At 40.3% G+C, this 20,000-nt stretch overlaps 1 protein-coding gene across 1 annotated transcript in view; it reads left to right on the plus strand.

Moving 5' to 3' along the window:
• The window catches only part of LOC137602389 (A disintegrin and metalloproteinase with thrombospondin motifs 2-like), a 124,534-nt gene that overhangs the window by 1,327 nt on the left and 103,207 nt on the right, over positions 1-20,000 (plus strand). The window contains exon 2 of the mRNA XM_068325070.1: positions 664-1,073. Within this exon, the coding sequence (XP_068181171.1) occupies positions 664-1,073 (410 nt within the window). The remainder of the gene's footprint in view (positions 1-663; positions 1,074-20,000) is intronic.

Consider the following 20,000-nt stretch of genomic DNA (forward strand, 5'->3'; position numbering starts at 1 on the left):
TGTATGTCAGTTTTTGTCATAGTGACAGAGATATTTTTCTGGAGCCTGACGAAAAGAAAGGAGCGTGAGAAATCTGTAATTATCACCTTGATCTTTTGCTGGCTTTCCTGTTTATGGTGGAAGGACACAGAAGGTGCCAGGAGCGCAGCGCGCACTGCTGAGGCTGCCGTTTCCAAACGCGCTCTGGGGTCGCCTCTGGGTTCATGGGTGGGGCTGTGTGTGTGTGTGTGTGTGTGTGTGTGTGTGTGTGTGTGTGTGTGTGTGTGTGTGTGTGTGTGTGTGTGTGTGTGTGTGTGTGTGTGTGTGTGTGTGTGTGTGTGTGTGTGTGTGTGTGTGTGTGAACGTGTAATACGTTATTGCATTTAATTGTTTTATTTAACAATGTAGGGCAGAATAAGAAATGAACAATTCTGAGGAACATTTTCTAATTCTTAATTTATCTTTGCATTTCTTTAACCTCTTCCTGTGACTTGATTTCATCCGTGGTCTGTCCTCATACCTTTCACATTACATTTCTTCCTCTTCCAGCCTCCTCATTCTCTAATAAATATACATTCCCATTCTGACTCACAAATGTCCCACTGTCATTTGCTACATCCCCATTCTCCTCTCTCCTCACAAACTAACCCCCCTCTTATACGATACTGTTTCTTTGTTCCCCAGATTCCCTGCAGCATCTCCTGGGGGAGTATGGACTGGTGAAGCCGATCAGTGTGGATGCAGAGGGCCGCTTCCTGTCGCACACAGTTTCAGCTGGGCACATGGCAGGAGGGCAGCCCCGTAGGCGCCGGAGGAGAGATGTAGGAGTAGGCAATGATGAGTGGGAAGAACCAAAGCTAGAGCCCGTGACCTCTCGGGAAAGTCTTTACTATAATGTCACCATCTTCGGCCGGGAATTCCACCTACGCTTGCACCACAATGCAAGGCTGGTGGCCCCCGGAGCCAAGATTGAGTGGCATGATGACAGCGACAGCACTTGGTACTCTGAGCCAGTGCATGATGAATGTTTGTATGTGGGTGACATCACAGACACACCAGGAGCCACTGTGGCCATCAGCAACTGTGACGGCCTGGTAAGTGTATGATGCATGCTGATTGTGCTCTGCTGTTATCTTTCTGACTGCTTTAGGGTTCACTGGTCTCACTGTCAATGTGTGTGAGTGCAGAATGACAGGAAGGGACACAAAAGACCTGATGATGCATGTCTGACTTGGTTGGGGCTCTGTGTTAAAAGACAGACATTAAGATAAAAGCACATAGCAAAAGCAGGAGCCTTTGTGCCTTGAACCTGTTGCAGTTCCTGGTGAGAATAACTGGCTATCCCCATGGCTCAGAGGATGTCATGCGGTCAAACTAAAGATTTACACTGCTGTTCTCCCTGATGTCCTCCAGAAAGTAACTCTAGGCCTGTCACAAGACAAAGTGTGAGGTACCTACCTGCTATCTGTAATTTGCAGACACAGTCAGAGATTGCAGATTTGAACTATTTGGAACTTGCAAATTTTGCAGGTTAAATAGTCCCACAAATAACACCCCGTTGTGGTGTGTATGTAGACTTTCTCATTTGTTTTAGTTTGTGTATGTGTTCTTGTTGATCCACACAGCAGCAGACCAACATCCCTATAAGAGCACTAGTGTAACACAGAGGAGAAGTGACTTTTGAGCATCAGAAAAATGATAGCAATAATTCAAACCTGGATATGTATATTTTGAGGAGGTACAAGGCTTGTATGATGGTATGAGGGAGGATTCACCAGAGTGAGGAGGCTGTAATTTGGCAGGAACACAAAGTTACATACCTGCAGACACACTAAATTACAGGTAAATTTCTGAAAATGGTAGTATTTCTCACCATGTGAGAAATGTCTGAGTAAAGTTTTAACCCTTTGCACTCTGCTGCCTTTAGTTAACTCAAGCTGAAGAGCTTGACAAATGCAGTTCTTTCAAAGATAACTTCTCTATGTGTAATTTCACAAAAATTCCTTTAGAAGAGTGGTTCTTAATCCCAGGGATTTGGTGAGTCATTCTCAGGGGTTTGGCGGAGGTCAAGACACACACCCGACACATATGATTTGTGACGACACACCCCGCTTGGCCATCATTGGCTGGAGGTGATCAGACTGCATTGCTTTGCCTATGTGTGCTTTAGGGAAGTTGATGCGCTCAGTAATCGAGTCGTGACTGTCATGATGGTACTACCTCTTGTGATTTCTTTCTTAATATTTTGATCCCTGAACACCAACTATGTTGAGCAAAAAAAAAAAACTGTTTGGACGAATATATACAATGTGGATTCATGGAACATGATGAGATTCAAGCTCCTACCTGCATAACTTGCTTTGCCAAGTTGATCAATTCTTGACTAGGCACTGGCAAAACTAAGGGAACACTTCTTTAAGCTGCGTGGGGATGGGAAAACAAGAATACAATCTCTGAATTCAAGGTGAAAAGAGCCAGATTCAATAAAACGACTACTCTGCCTGTTCTCAACTTTGTACCCATCAACTGCCCGATCCTCACAGCATCGTATGAAGTTGCTTACCTAATCACAAAGCAGGGAAAACCACACATCATTGGTGAAAAATTCAAAACCAGTTGTGTTGAAGATGACAAATATCATGCTGGGAAACGTGGCTGAAGTTAAGTTATCCCAAATTCCTCTTTCAAATGAATATGAGCAACAGAGACATGAGCAAAGACATCTTGGCTCAAATAGTTACAGATCTGATTTCAAGCCCAACAAATTCAGCCTCCAGCTCCACGAGACCACACACATTTCCAATCTAAGTCAGTTTGCTGCATTTGTGTACTATGTGAAAGAGAACATGAAGATAGAAGAAATTGTTGCATCCCACAAAGCGGTGATGTATTGTAATTGTCAGTGTTTGTGTGTTTGTCCGTCCGTCCATTCACCACATATCTTCGCAACAGTTGCAGATAGAAAGATAAAACAAAAAGCACATTACTCAGGCGGCAAAGAGGATGAAAATGAGATGATGACCTTGACCTTGAGAAAACTATGTCAAGGTCAAATTTCAACTTTTGTCCACCCAGGAACCAGGTAAGATAGAAAGACGAGGGAGAAGGCCAGTGTGAGTAAGACCATAGATCAAAAGTAGTGCTATATTCTATCCTGAGATATTTTTGTGCATATCTCAGGAACCGAATAAGATAGAAAGACTAAACAAATAGCTTTAAATTCAAGGAGGCAAGGGGATGAAAATTATATCATAACCTTGACGTTGAAAAACTAGGTCAAGGTCACATTTTCATTTCTATACCTTTGTAGTTACACATCTCTGAAACGTCATGACAAATACAATGCACCAGTTACATGTTGGATCATGGGTCTTTTATTAAATGACCCTGATCTATGACAGCACGTCAGGGTAAAATTTTGAATTCAGGGGTGTCGCGGGATGGTGCAGTGTCTGACTGCCTAGTTTTTATTTTGTTAGCCCCTTAAAAAACAACCAAGGCAGCCGATGTGAAGAAACTTGTGGATTACTTTTTCAGAGATAACAATCTTTTCGTGGGATATACAGTAGTTTCTGCACTTTGTTTTGACAAAGCTCCAGTCATGCTGGGAAGAAATTCTGGTTTTGGTGCCCTAGTGAAACCATTGCACTGAACATTATTGATACATGTGGTATTTTGCGCAGGCATATGTTGGCAACAAAAACCTTGCCCCCAAATTGGCAGAAGTATCAAAAATTGTAGTGGAACTTTTTAACTGTGTGCAAAATAGTTATCTGAGGCACCAAATCTTTTGCGAGCTGTGGATGAAAAAGATCTCTGAATTGGAGGTTCTTCCGTACCATTCTAATGTTTGGTGGTGGAACCCAGGGACAGGTGCTGAATGGTGTTTCTGCTATGTGTGTGGAATTAACCCTGTTTTTGTAAACAGGGTTAATTCAAGACAGTGGAGGCAACATCATCAAAGCCGAAGAAAACCTGAAGGCTTTAAAGAAAAACATCCGTTATCTAAACGGCAAATTTAGCAAACTTTCCCCTGCTGGAAAACTGTGTAAATAAGATTAAAGATGTATCTGGAATCGTAGACACTTCCATACCTGTGGATCTGAAGAAAGCGATTGCCACACACTTAGATAAGCTTGCAAAGTCTTTTGATGGATACTCGCCTACAAGAGAGTCATATGCAGTATGGGTGAGACAGTTGTTCAAGGATAGTGTGGAGACAGCAGATGTCAATGATAAATACCTCGGCAAAATCATCAAAATAGAGCAAGGCCAGGTTCAACAGCAAATTCAAAACAACAACGCTCTCAACGTTTTGGTGTTAACAAATGGTAACATACCCTGTTATTGCCAAGAAAGCCCTGGAGATTTTCATACCATTTGTTACAACATATCTTTGCGAGCAATCCTTTTCAAGATTGCTGGACATCAAAATGAAGAAAAGGAACAGACGTTGATGTGATGACATGAGAGTGAAACTTGCCAACAAGAAGTCTCGCATTTCTGAACTGGTCTCTGAAAGGCAACAGCAGAAGTTACACTAATTTGCAGTAAGTATTCATTATTATGTTTTTGTTTTTGTGTGAAAATCATGTTCCTGGCTTTGTTCTTTGTGTACAAGTAAAACATATACCTATGTTTTAAATTTTGAAGTCATATTTTATTTTTCCAATTAAGAAGGGCTCAGTGAATGTGCATATGAAACTGGTGGAGTTCAGTACCTTCAACAAGGTTAAGAATCACTGCCTGGGAATGATATGTAACTCGTTAACATTATACAGTAAGGCAGAAGCGTCGGACAAACACCTGACACATCAGCAGCATTTGAATTGAAACTGCCACCATGAAACAGTTACTGAAACAGCCTGAATTGTAGATGCTTTAAATAGAGCAGATGACAAATAGAAGAAAAAGAAAGGAGATGGCAAGCAGTTGGTGAATGGCTGTCGGCAAGTGAGAAAAGTAAGACATGGAGAGTGTGAAAAATGTGCAGAAGAACTGCTGAGATGAGAGGATGCAGAAAGATGGAGACCGGTACTAAGGAAGACTTTGAAGGGACAAGTAGAAGAAAAGCAGAGTAAAAAAGTAGATTAGATTGGAAATGATGAAAGAATGTGTGAGGAATGACGGGTTTTGAAGGAGGAATTCCCCTCATTTTGAATCGTGTTCATTGCTCATCCAAGCAGACAACCACTGGAGCTGAGTGGCAGCAACAGGATCTGTGTGGGGTTGAGGACTCAGGGGACCGAGCAAACAGCTGAGCGAGCAGGCAAGGAGCCAGGATGGTGCAGACTTGAAATGTCCACTTAACCAGCCAGCAGCACCTCAATGCTGCTCACTTGTCTGTGCCCTGTCTCTCCAGGGCACAAAGGCAGCATATAAGAGTGGTCACTGCATTGCATGTAGATGGTTGCAGGTAAGAGCAGGAGGTTACTGGTGTTGGATATTTTTTTGTCGAGTAAAACAATTTTTATATTCCCATGTATGTAGTTTTAGTTCACTTTAATTATGCCTCCTAGCCGCCATGGTCAAAAATAGATCCTGATGTGTAAGAAAACACCTGAAGTATCTTAAATCTTGAAGCATCTCACATTTTCTCTCAGAAAAGAGCTGTGGTTTTACCTCCATTGTCATGAAGGATATTTCGACCATGTAATCTTGTGATATGTTCAGCTTTTTTTGTCAGACCAAATTTTTGTGTAGTATATAAAATATCATCACGCTGCCGGTTTCAGGCCCCATATCTGAACATGCTGGACTAAATCAATTTTGTTACAAAAATGCTGTTGATAGAAGTGTAGTAATCAGCTGACCCTACACTAAAAGCAAACAAACATCTCTTTTAATAATCACATTAGCGCTGTCCACTTATATTTAATTTGTATATCCATGCTGCTGAACATCTCATGTCATTATTAATCACTTCTTACAACCTCTTCAAGCATTTTAAGAAATTCTGACAGGCTCTGTCAGACTCTGCTGGAATCGGCCTTTTTAAACGCAGCTGAGCCTTGTAGTCCGGCTCTGCCCTGCTGCATCCTGCTGTGCCCACTTCCTCAGTGTCTCAGACACCTGGTCAGAGCCTTTGCCCTGCAATGCTATTCACAGCCAGAAACCTCTTGTTTGCTGTAATCCATGGTCTGTGATGGGAAGGAAGGAGAGACAAATAAGGCCAAAACCAAAATACAGCACAGAATCTGGTAGTAAATTGGCAGAAGAGACAAATGAAATGAGGAAAAGGGTAAAAATGTATATAGAAAATGTTGGAATAAATGAGAGACGATGAAAGGCAACAAAAGAATTCTCTCAATGGACATACAACCTTTGGAGGGAATAGGATTTCTCTGAACATAACCTGTGATCAGCTGGTCAGTTCTTGGGATTGTTGAGGAGGCAACATACTGTCCAGTATGAGAAGTGGAGAATGAGCTTTGTGTGCTTTTATGCTCCAGTGTACATGTGCTTTTAGTCCCAGATTGAGCCAGTGCAAAAATGAAATTAAACTGCAGCTGAAGCCGTTTCTGTTTGTGTGAGTGGGGAATTATATGAATCAAAATAAACCATTAAAGGTTTACGTTGCTATGTTTTTCTGTGTTTGTGTAAACACCTATTCATATGGAAAAGGCTTCTGTGTACCTTTGTAGACTCATAATTGAAGAAGAAAGACAAGGAAAAGTGTTAAAAAATGTTTAAAATTTTATTCACACATCCGAACACCAGCGAAAAAGCCTACCTATTTGGATAATTTGCAAAAAATACTGTGTCTTGAGAAGTTATGGAATACATATTTAATCATTCTTAGAAAACACTTACACAATGATTAATGCACCTTAAAACCTCAAGAAAACTTCTTGAATATAACCATTTCATTAACAGTCTTATCTACCTACTGGATGAGGCTGTAACTGCAGAACAGCATTGAAAGTTTTAACTGAATGATTTCAATCTGTATTTATTGTAAAATCTGTGCTGACCTTTTTTTTTCTTCTTTCATATATATATTTTTTATTTTTACAAAAACCCACCCACTCATTGAACTGTAAACAGCTATTCCAGTATCAATGTTATGGGTAGAAACACCTGGTGAATGTAAAAAAGAAATAATACTTTTATGTAACATTCCAGGATCCTTGAAACTTTTGCAACAGATGAAACCTGGACAACATGATTCTGACACATTCCTGAATAACAGTATTTGTGCAGACATGCAGACACTTCTTTTGCTATTTTGGCCTGAGTCTGTGCACATGTGGGTGTTAGGTCAGGTGCATGCATGTGTGTTTCTTTTTGGATCATATGTGGAATGTTGAATGTCAGCAGACTTCCACGTTCCCTCATCCTAGAGGAGATGGACAGCAGAATTAGCTGCATTTAACTTATTTATCACAAACACGTCTTCAATCTGATATTTACTATTTGAAAGACTGTCGCATTCAGTAAGACATGCATTCTGTCTATCTTTGGAAATGTATTGGTTTTAATCTCGTAATTTAGTGCCACTTATCCTTTTTAAGGTTTTCTTGCTCTTATAAGTTTCAATTAAAGTCTGTATTTCTGCCGTTTGAGTTGTGTTAACCAGAATCATGCTCTCCATGTAAACATTGTACTCCTTCCATTCCCAGTCATGATCGAACAAGGTGAGACATTTTAATCCTTTCAGTATCCAGAAGCACAGACAGAAAGAGATTCAGTAGAGTGATTAGTATTATATGGAGCCAATTCTTACGTTTGAATGCTCAGCATGCACCAATGTGACCCAAAAGCTCATAAAATAAAACCGCCAAAAAATAGAAGGACATTGAGTAGAGCATTTTGAAAAAAATGTAAAAAGTTCAAGTATGACTTGACAAAAGTAGGAGCGAATACCATTCAAGTCACACAATGTCTTCAGTATCTGCTTCAACTAAGAGGCACATAACTGTGATTCTCAGGCAATGTCAAAGTCATGGTACGACTCATCTAATGTTAAGAATCAAGATTATAAAAGTTACCACATATGCAGCCGGTGAGGAGAGAAGCACATTATATGGACACAGATATCATATATTGTCACTGTAGCACTGAACATTCAGATGTGGCTCACAGATGGTCCGAGCACTACGATAATCAATAACTTCTGACAAATGGCAGGGCAGAGTCAGGTTACTGTGAGAACGGAGAGACACACAGGTGTGTTTCCTGATGGGTGTATTTGTAGAGCGGAGGTGAGATCCAGCTGTCTCAGAAGTTTTCTGTATGTCACAAAGTTTGAAACAGATGTCATGCATGTGTTGCCTGTCATTTCAGGTCTTTGCTCCTAAAATTTAGGTGGATGCACACCTGACACAACCAAACACACTTAGCACTTCCCTGATGCAGTTTTAACATCTACTCATATAAAAACCATGTGTGGAAATCAAGCAATCTCCAAAATACTTGAATATACCTCAACTATGGTCAGGTTATCAGACACACAGCAATGCAAAGTACAAAGTTTCACCATCTTTAGCTTGCTGCATGACAAAAAAAAAATCCTGCGAACACATTTCTTATTGCCTCCACCTCTCACTTTTTCTTGGCCAGCAGCAGTAGCAAGAAGCAGGAGATTTCTCCTAATGATGGTGTTAAAAGAGTCAGGAAATGACAGAAAAAGAGAAAGAAAAAGGAAGTGGCAGACAGCTTTTTGCCCCCCAACACCCACAGATTCAGAGTGCTGGTAAAGAAAAAAAAAAAAAAAGACAGTGGCAGCGAGAGACAGTGTTCCTTTAGAGAAATAGTCTTTGTCTGTTTTTAGCAGCAGCTCTGCTTCCAGGTTTTGATGAGACAGGTGATGTTGAGGGTTAAGGGTATTGCCCGGTGCTTGTGCAAAACAATCTAGAGGTGAGATCCATGTTTTACTAAGTGGAAAATATTTTATGCCTGCTAATTGTGTAATCAGAGCGTCTTAATTTGTTGACAGTTAATTAGTCATCATGGAGTGCGGGTGCTGCCCTTGGTATATTCTAATGTGCCACATTTTGAATGGCTGTCTGCCTCAGTCTATGTTTTATGAGAGCACAGCAGGAGTACCGGGTGTCTGTGTTATTTTGGTGTTTTTATTGAAAGGACTCAAGCATCAACAGCAAGCAGAAATGCCAAAGCATTGGCAGGTGTTCTTTTTTATTTATTTTTTATTTTCTGTGGGTGGGTCCTTCAAGGTAGCACATTTTTGTAACTACTATAAAATAGTTTTTAGTGGTGACTTAATGTAAAGATTCTGTCACTAAACATCTTTCCATAAAGTTAGAATTTTTATTATGTTGTACCTCTGTATCTCGCTGCATCTTTAGCGTGAGTCAAGGACTCCTCTTACATTCCCGATCACCTGTTATCACCTGTCACCAGTCCATCTGTTTATCTCTGGAACAATTCAAACAGGATTGAACATTCCACAACATTCCCAGTCAGTTGTTGTCCATGTCCCAATGTGTTTGTCGATATCCTAAAGTATACAGCACTCTGTGACAGCACACCTTCCAGGGCAGTGCAGATTTGGCCTGGATCACGACTAAAATCTAGTTTGCTGGGCCATATGCTAATCCACTGAAAAAAATGTAGCTAATATGCAAATATGAAAAATAAATATATTATATGCATAATATGCAAATACACATTTTCACCTCTTCTTTTTGTTTGTTGGATTGGTACTCAGATGGTTTTGGGGTCAAATCACACTTAATGAATTTTGAAACAGATTTATATAAAGGGACAATACAAGCTTATTTTCCACTTACCTGTACCGGTAATTTCATATGATGACATTTCAAGGACAAATCTATTGACTTTGCTAAAAAAATTTTTTTTTTAAATCAGCGAATTGGAAAATAGGAGCTTCATATTTGTGAGTATGCGTAATTTGGTGTAAATCTCCAGAGACAATTAAACAGGGCCCCTAAATTATGGTAACAGATGTATGAGATAAATTTTTGGTTAAGTCTAGATTAAATAAAATGAAACTAATGGACCTTGTTGGAGATTTGTGTTCCTCTGAGAGCCGATCTTTGTTTTACGCTTTTCAAATGAAGACATGTATAAAAAGATTAACACGTTATTGCTTTCTCTTTTTCTTAATTCAAGTGCTTGTAATTGCTCTAAACACATACAGTTCATATGCACACATCATAAGATGAAATCAGTGTCAGCAGCCTGCTTAATCGTGTGAGAGTGTATTGACAGAGGGGCAGGCCAATCACAATAATAGCCCCAGAACTACACTAAATGCCAGCGACACGGACACTTGCGCTAGCCATGCCCGTGGAATACGCGCAGTCATTACCGCCGCATTAGGAGTCAATAGAGAAGGCAGCCCTGGGCTGAGCCAACTCATCCATCCATCCAGTCAGCGAGACAGTTAAGCTTGGTCAGGCGTGGCAGTTCGCTGGGCCCAACACTATGTTATTCCACCTCAGGTCACACGATAAGCAGCTCTCAAATGTAATCAGCTCAAATTGAAATGATGACATCAATTACAGAATGGCACACCACTGTTATTGACCTGAGCCCTTACCAACTGCACCGAGGCTGAGTGCGGGGGGGGGGGGGGTATCGGTTGAGGAACGCCTGTAGGAACTGCCTGCTAAACGCAGAGACACCAGGCTGCTGAGGCTTGGTATGAATGGAGAGACAGATAGCAAGAGAGAGAGAGAGAGAACCATCCTCTTGGTATGTGATTGCAGGTTCCACCCTGCAATGTAGCTCCACTCAAACACACAATTACTCAATCTAGAGCTATTATCAGACAGAGAGAGAAACAGAGGGAGAGATGCAGACAGAGAGTAGGCGCATTTTGAGGAACATTATACAGAGCAAAGGAGTGCTTTTACCAGAGCTGTGATTACTGCCGCTCACTCAGTGCACTTAACCAGCCCCCTTCACTCTCTTTCCTCTCGCTCTCTGTCATTCACAGAGTGCTTGCTCAGAGCAGATGGTTTGTTTGAGTGGTTGAAATAACAGGAATCATCCAACAAAATAAAATAGCGGAACCCCAATAATTATAGGGAAACACCTCTGTGATGTCACAGTTCCAGCAGCTCATACTAACGCTAAAAATGGCTTCAGCGGTCTGAATGCTGCAGCAATTGTGATGTGGTAATAGTTCTGGTATGTGAGTTTTCCCGATGTTGTGATGTCACTGGGATATTCCAGAATCCAGAGACTGCATCGGTAATAAAACACTTAATCCTGAATTACCTTCTCAGCCAGACAGGTTTCTTACATCATATATCTAAACAACTGGACCAGTCAAAGCTGCACATTATGCAAATGTCTACTTCCATCATGAATAGTGTTTAAGCATAATAATTCCAAATAGATTATTTGGCTGGCAAATAATATATTTGCCAGTCACTATGCTGTGGCTGTCCTTCCATGATTAGCATGTATGGGTAGAGGATTAAAAAAAAAAACCCTCCGTAATGCCAAATGAAAGGGAAAAAAAATCATGATTGGAATGGAAGTTGGAGTAAATCATGTCTTGAATCAGAGGTCAGAGTGAGGAGATAACTGGTACCAAAATGAATACTGTGACGTGGACGTAGGTGCAGGGAGGTGAAGTAATATACAAAATGTTAACATCAGTAACAGTAAGTGAAGAGTAAAAAAAGAAATACAATAAACAATTACAAGCACATAATTTACCATGTCTTTTTGAAAACTATTCCTTCATGCCTGCCAGACAGCCACCTGTCAGTCTGTCAATCATTCAGCCAGTCAGTCCCACGGGCCACAGGAACCTGATCGATGCCAGCCACATCAGCATTTTTCAAGCTAATAGGCCCCTGCAGCCTCTGTGGAACAAGACAAGACACCCTCCCCATGTTGCAGCATCTTAACAACCCTTTCCGGCCGCCCTGCCACAGCAACCAGGCTCACACCCTCTGCGGTGACACTGTTTTACTTCCCAGCTGCTACACAGGTGGATTTGTTCAGATAAAGTTGTCCTCAAATAATTCTCACAAACAAAACAATATGAGAGAGAGAGAGAGGGATTTTGATTTTTAACATCAGGTTTATTTATAAAAATCAAATTACAAAATAATCACGTTGACACAAGATCCAAAAGAGATTTACGTAAAGATGATTTTCAATAATATCATGAGTTTTCTGAACAAAGAAACATCTAACCTCTTAACATTTATCAAACTAAAAAAACAGACAAAATTAATTTAAAAAAACAAGAGAGAGAGAGAGAGGGGGAAAGGGAGAGAGGGAAGAGGAAGTGAAGGGAGAGACTGAGTGAGAAAGAAACATCATTAACACAAAGAGGTGGGAAGAAGAGTGATGGAATCTTAAAGTGCTTAAACCTGTACAAGAACACCAACAACATGATAGCCATCACCACCTTCTCAGTGCTCAGTCAGAATGCAGGTGAAGAACAGGGAGTGGGTCTCCTTAATTATCATGATTTTTTTTAAAAAATATTATAATTATTTCTGTTTCCTCTCAGCTAAGGTCACTTGTCAGCTCCTCCACTCCTCAGACTGATCTTGGATATTTCATGTCTGCTTTCCCTGCATGAGCACATCAACGAACCCCCTATATTCTAAAAACATGCATACATTTTGTCCTGGTCAGATCTAATTAATTGCATTGTACTTTGTTAGCTGCCTTGTGTGTTTTTTTTTCTATTTGTGTCTTCATGCAACAGAGCCTTCCTGTCTGTCTGGCTGTGTACAGTGGCTATGGTTGAAAAACATTTTGCTGTGCGCTTGTTGCAGCAAGAATCGCACCTCATAAGAGAAACTCACACCCTCTTCATCTTACTAAGGCTCTATCTTTTTGATTCCAATGGAGAAATAATCACATTACGTCTCCCAGTATTTTCTGTTTAGGGGCTTTTGCCAGTGCATGTAGACCTCAGGAATTGTTAGTGTTCCAGCATATGTAATATATTATATAATAATTTATCGTATTCTAATAACGGACTGTGTGGGGGCTGGAGTGAAGCAGCAGAAACAAAGAGACACATCGAGCACTTTGATCACTGTGACTGATCGTCTGCCAGTGTGTACAAGGAAAGCTTAAGAAACTGCCTTACAATTATGTAATCTATTTGCCAAGATGCATCGGAGACTTTCAGATGACCTTGTTACAGCTCTGTGTGAGATTCAGTTAGTGTGCAGCTGGGCTTTCGAGGCTGGACGAAACAGTTTACAAGCAGGGCTAGGCAATATGGCAAGTTTGATAATCAATACTCGTAATAATCAATATACTAATGAAGCTACTATTAAACTGAGATTAATAATAGCTTATATTGAAATCTTTTGCCAGTGCTTTTATAAGAATAAACGACATGCATTATATATAGGCATTGGTGTTAATGTAAATGCCAACATGAATTACTGCTGGTGATACATCTGGTATTCATCTATGTTAACACCTGTCTGCTTTGTCTTGGGGGAGCGATGTTAGTTTCACCTGTTTGAGACACCCTCATCCACCATATTCTCTGTTAGAGCATCAGGTAGCCAAACAGTTAAAAAAAAAAAAAAAAAGGCACACAAAAAAAACCTACCAACATCATTCCTTGTGTTTGACATGAGATAAAGAGCTCATGTCAAACCCTGTGTTCCGCTACTGCTGAGCGGAACACAGGGTTATGGGTCCAATGAAAGTTCTCAAAATGACAACGTTTGTCGTGTAATTCTTACCCTTGCTGGGTGAGTATGTATGAGGACTGTAAGACAGTGGTGAGGTGTGCTGTAGGTGTGACATAGGAGTTCAAGGTGTAGGTGGGACTGCATCAGGGATCAGCTCTGAGCCCCTTCTTGTTCTCTATGGTGATGGACAGGCTGACAGACGAGGTAAGACAGGAATCTCCATGGACTATGATATTTGCAGATGACATTGTGATCTGCAGTGAGAGCAGGGAACAGGTGGAGGAGAAGCTAGAGAGGTGGAGCTTTGTCCTGGAAAGGAGAGGAATGTAGGTTAGCCATAGTAAGACAGAGTACATGTGTGTGAATTTGTCTTGGGGAGACAGAGCACGTGTGTGTGAATGAGAGGGACCCAAGTGGAAGAGTGAGGTTACAGGGAGAAGAGATCAAGAAGGTGGAGGATTTTAAGTACTTAGGGTCAACAGTCCAGAGCAATGGAGAGTGTGTAAAAGAGGTGAAGAAGCGTGTACAGGCAGGATGGAACGGGTGGAGGAAAGTGTCAGGTGTGATGTGTGATAGAAGAGTTTCAGCTAAGATGAAAGGAAAGGTGTACAAAACTGTGGTGAGACCAGCGATGTTGTTTGGTCTACAGACAGTGTCACTGAAGAAAAGACAGGAGACAGAGCTGGAGGTAGCAGAGATGAAGATGCTGAGGTTCTCTCTGGGAGTGACCAGGAAGGATAGGATCAGGAATGAGTACATCAGAGGGACAGCACATGTTAGAGGTTTTGGAGATAAAGTCAGAGAGGCCAGACTGAGATGGTTTGGACATGTCCAGAGGAGAGATAGGGAATATATTGGTAGAAGGATGCTGAGTTTTGAACTGCCAGGCAGGAGGCCTAGAGGAAGACCAAAGAAGAGGTTTATGGATGTAATGAGGGAGGACATGAAGGTAGTTGGTGTGAGAGAAGAGGATGCAAAGGACAGGGTTTGAGAGGCAATTGCTTCGCTGTGGCGACCCCTGAAGGGAAAAGCCGAAAGGAAAAGAAGCTGGGCATATTTTAGAGAAGCTGCTTGACCCTAACAGACTGCCATGTGATTGGTCAGGAGCAGTTTGATGAAAACTGAACCAGTAGTGTGCTGAAGTGTCCTTAAGCAGCTCTAAGCCCCTGCTTGTAGCTGACCATGATGTCTGACCTCTTAACAAAAATGATGGTAAAGTCAAGCATGAATCAATGTAGAAGCACTTGAAAAGCAAACCGTGTCTCACAATATGTCGGTTGGGTGATGTGACCTAAAATCTATACTACTTATGATGATGATCATGTTACTTATGATGACAATATGATATGACAGTCTAGCAAAAATGGAGAGAATACTCCATTGAAAACATGATTAACAAATAAAAAAATGGTTTAAAAAAAGATATGTTCACATCATGTAATGGTTCAAAGACTGAATTTAAATTTGTGAATTCCAGGATCAAGGATCAAGGGTGTCTTTTTTGTATCCTAGGGGCATTTGGCTTCACAGTCTTTAGTAAACAAGGACACATAAATAGATAAGTATAAAAAAATAAACACAAAAATAAACAGGACACTACTGTGGATGAAGTACAGGACAATAAAAAAAAATAAAATTAAATAAAATCAAATTAAATAGACTCCCCCTTGGGTTGTTAAGTATGCCAAAAACAGTAGGAGCCAATGAGATTTTAAACTGATTGGTCCTCACCTTGACAATATATCTGCAATATATTTAATATCAAATCCATTGCCATGGATGCAAATATTTCTTTCTACTGGTTGTCATTGAAATGCAATCTGATGTCTTTGCCTCTTCAGGTAGTGGGAGTAGACAAGGACTTTTGTGTAGCATGCTCTGCTTTGTCCTTCTTCTGGCTTACAGAATGAGGTAATGGATAACTGTCTTTAAGGGTGCACTTTTAGTTTTATGAGAATGCGAATACCCGTAAGCCACTACTCACATGTTATTGGAGTCACATTCAAGTACTATGAGTTTGACAAGTATTAAGTAATAACAATATTACATGATTTATGTTGTAGTGAAAGATAACAGGAGGGATGATTAGATAAATGATATGCAGTATGTCTACTTTTATGCTTATTCTATTCGTGCTTTTCACAGGCATTATTTTTAACTATTCACGCCACACACACACACACACACACACACACACACACACACACACACACACACACACACACACACACACACACACACACACACACACACCTCTTATAGTGTGACTGACAGTATCAGTTGAAGCGCAGACCCATATGGGGGAGACGGTAGCTCAGTCTTGCTCACTAGCCTCTAGGTTTTGTGCTGTAGATCAGTGGGTTGCCGTTTCAAGACCAGCAACTATGGGGACCACGGGGATCATTACAGTATTTATTAAAAATTTTGTTTTTTTTACATTACACAAAGACTCACCACTACCACCACGGCCTCTGCAGCCTGCAGGCTACACCTCCATTCAAGCCCTAATTGTGGCCAAAAGGAGGGACCATAGCCACATTTAGGAAGTGTGTTATGTTAGAGGCAGATGTGAAGAGGATATAATTCATAAGATACTCTTTGAAAGGAACGACAAATGGATAGTACAACATAAGGAGAGGCTCTTTTTGCCTTCGTTTTTGCCCCTTCCCCTCCTTTTCCACCCTTCTGCAGTGACTCTGACTCTAATGCATTGTGACAGGACTCTCTTCTTTGTCCTTTCTGCTGGTGTGTGACAGCATGAAGCCACCATCTACCTCTGTCTCTTCCCTAAACTGTCTCTTCATTTCCCTCATCGATTGGGGTAAAAAACATTCTGCGACTAGCTATGTGCTGTCTGTCTCGCGGTCTGGATCGTTGGGGGTGTATCCAATAAGATATAACATAAAACAAGACATAAATATTACTAATCATCATAATCATTGACACTCTTCTTTTCTTTAAAGACCAGGATGTCCTGTACTTGTGTAGTTGTGTTGTGTTTGTTGGCTTATTTCCACACTGAGACTGAGGCTCTATTTGAAAGAATTTCTCAGTTTGGGTTCACTCACAATGGCCCTGTCTGTCTAAACACTGAATAAGGCCAAGCACATTCTCCTTTTATCCAATTTTTCCCCAACACTACTGATATTTATTTATATGGTTGTGTTACTTTAAGACTAAAGGAACTAAAGGCTTTTCCAAAGTGATGATGTGAGCCTCACGGCCGGTTGTCAGGGGTGAATGGACTTTTCCCAATGTTCACAAACACGCAATGCTTAATGACAAGACACACGGTAACAGCATACAGTAGATGTTAGGTGTTATCCAATTAGTAATTGAACTAGAGTTGTTTGACATAAGTAATTGTTAATCAATCGTATTGAATTTAGCTTTCCATACAAGGGGATTTATAAACACTGTGTAACAAATTATATTTAAGGATCACACGGGAAGAAAGTACAGCAATATTAGAAACAAACTTGTTTATTCAACTGCAAAATCACCTTTATTTGAGAATCCAAAGTAAGTGTTTTGTAGTGTCATAGTATGATTCAACACAATCAGCTGCAAACTGTCATGGGCTCCAAGTGTTTCATAGCTTTCTGTATTACTCACATCGACTTCCTCGTAATACTGTTACTACAGATTTGTCACTTCTGCTGGTGTTTTGCCATATTGGTGTAGTTGGAAAGCGAAGTATGTCAAACTACAGACAAAGGCTACGAAACAATTACAGCTGATTATGAGGTAAGAAATTTGCATAGAGTTATTTTTGTTTCTTAAGGAGAATTTGTTCATGGAAGTTTGGAATCTTTGTAGCAGTGACAGAAAGAAATTTACTCAACATAGACTAAAGTTTTCCTATTTCTACTCCATTGTACCACCAACCGAACCATTAAGGTTTGTACTTATTTGGTCACCTCTGTTTGTAGCAAAGTTGCAGAATACATGCCACATCAAATCAATTTATTTTATTTCAAATCAAAGAAAATTACGAACAGCATGGATTTTCAAAATCTGACAAATGTCGAACATCAGGTTATATTATCATGTATTATGCATGTCTTTGAAACTTTAGCCTCAAACTGAAACAATTCAGAGAGAGCAGATAGCATTAGCACAAATTTTGTTGGATAAAATGTTCTTTCATTTGCAGTTTGTGCAAATGAGTCTTGCTTTAATCTTTCTTTTTATGAGAGAATCCTTTCTTTTTGTCCTTTCTATAAATCATTTTCCAGAGCAAGTAATCAAAATGCAATCTGATATTAACAATACTCATAGTGACTTGTTGGCACTCCACTAGTTTTCCCATTTAATTGTCAGTATTTGTGTGTTTGCCCATCCGTTCGTCCATTCGGTAGTTTGTCTACCAAATACCTTCACAACCATTGCAGATAGAAAGATGAAACAAAAAGCACAGTACTCGGGCAGCAAAGGGGATAGATGATGACCTTGACCTTGAGAAAACTAGCACAAGGTCAAATCTCAACTTTTGTACAATCAGGAACCAGATAAGATAGACAGACTTTTGAGAAGGCCAGTGTGAGTAAGACCATAGACCAAAGCTAGTGATTTGATTTATGAAAGTAGGTCAGAGCACTAGCTTTGATCTTTGACCTATTCAAGTAGGTCAGGGTAAATTTTTTAATTCAGGGGTGTCGCGGGATGTTGCAGTCTGTGACTGCCTGATTCTAGTTATCATTATATTTGCTTCTCTTAGTTTGCTTAAAATTCTGAACCAGAATAAAAGTGCAAAAGTATCTAATTTGGTCCCCATCTGGAACAAGTGAAGCAGACTACAAGTGTGAAAACACTTTTTAACACCAGTGGAAGTGATAAATCAGACTTTAACCACCTGTGTGTGGTGTGTGTCAGTGAGACATGAGGTTTATACCTGACAGAGGTAAAGAGAAGTGCTCAGATTAGTTTGATGCTTGAGAACAAAGTGCTCCATGTCTCGTGTTTTATATATCTCTCCTCCCTCTCATCCATCTTTATCATTCCACATTTTGCTCCCTCTGTCTCACACTATAGTGTATAAAGGGCATAGCCCCAGCTGAGCCACAAGCTGTTGTTGCCTTACACTGACTACTCTGCCTACTATTGTGATGAGCAAACCCAGTTTATCACTATTGTCAAGCTCTGCAGGGCTAAGATGATAGATAGATAGATAGATAGATAGATAGATAGATAGATAGATAGATAGATAGATAGATAGATAGATAGATAGATAGATAGATAGATAGATAGATAGATAGATAGATAGATAGATAGATAGATAGATACATACATACATACATACATACATACATACATACATACATACATACATACATAGATACATACATACATACATACATACATACATACATACATACATACATACATACATACATACATACATAGATACATAGATGGAACCTTGTTCCATATTTGGACTATCCAGACACACAATGGACCCTAGATGCTCCACTTTTGGTCCATGTTAGCTTTTTAAGGAATAACTGAGAAAAGACAGGAGGCAGAGCTGGAGGTAGCAGAGATGAAGATGCTGAGGTTCTCTCTGGGAGTGACCAAGATGGATAGGATCAGGAATGAGTACATCAGAGGGACAGCACGTGTTAGAGGTTTTGGAGATAAGGTCAGAGAGGCCGGACTGAGATGGTTTGGACATGTCCAGAGGAGAGATAGTGAATATATTGGTAGAAGGATGCTGAGTTTTGAACTACCAGGCGGGAGGCCTAGAGGAAGACCAAAGAGGAGGTTTATGGATGTAATGAGGGAAGACATGAAGGTAGTTAGCGTAAGAGAAGAGGATGCAAAGGACAGGGCTAGATGGAGGCAATTGATTCGCTGTGGTGACCCCCTGAAGGGGAAAGCCAAAAGGAGAAGAAGTTAGCTTTTTAAGAATTGTGAGTTTGAGCAAAGTTAGACTGTTGTACAGTGAGTGTTAGCAAAATATCAGAAGACTTTAACAACTTCTCTTTGCTTCTTGAGGCTTTTCCTTGAATGAAGAATCTGCCATGAACTTTATGTAAAGGTTATATAATATATAACGGTTAAATGGACAAGTTTAAATGAAAGTGTCAGGATTCCCATTTTTATTGAATAAAAAAACGTTTGATTTTCTCCAGAAATGTAGTATAATAATTACTTGTGGAGTGTTTCTTTTTACTATTATTCCTCCTCAAACACTACTGGACATTGCTGCCATCTTTTTGAGGCTGTTATTTCTGAAGCTTATCCCTCAGTGTCTACAGGAGCAGGGTGGGGGTGAGGTGAGGTGGGGGCGTAATTTGGTTAGGGGAGGTAACTATGAGATATGGGGGAGAGCAAAGCAGGCTTTTTGACACAGCCACTTGCTACGGCTGTGCTGTGATGTATAATGGCAATTCTAGTGAGTCC

The sequence above is a fragment of the Antennarius striatus genome, chromosome 10 (assembly GCF_040054535.1).
Source record: "Antennarius striatus isolate MH-2024 chromosome 10, ASM4005453v1, whole genome shotgun sequence".
Classification (NCBI taxonomy): Eukaryota; Metazoa; Chordata; class Actinopteri; order Lophiiformes; family Antennariidae; genus Antennarius; species Antennarius striatus.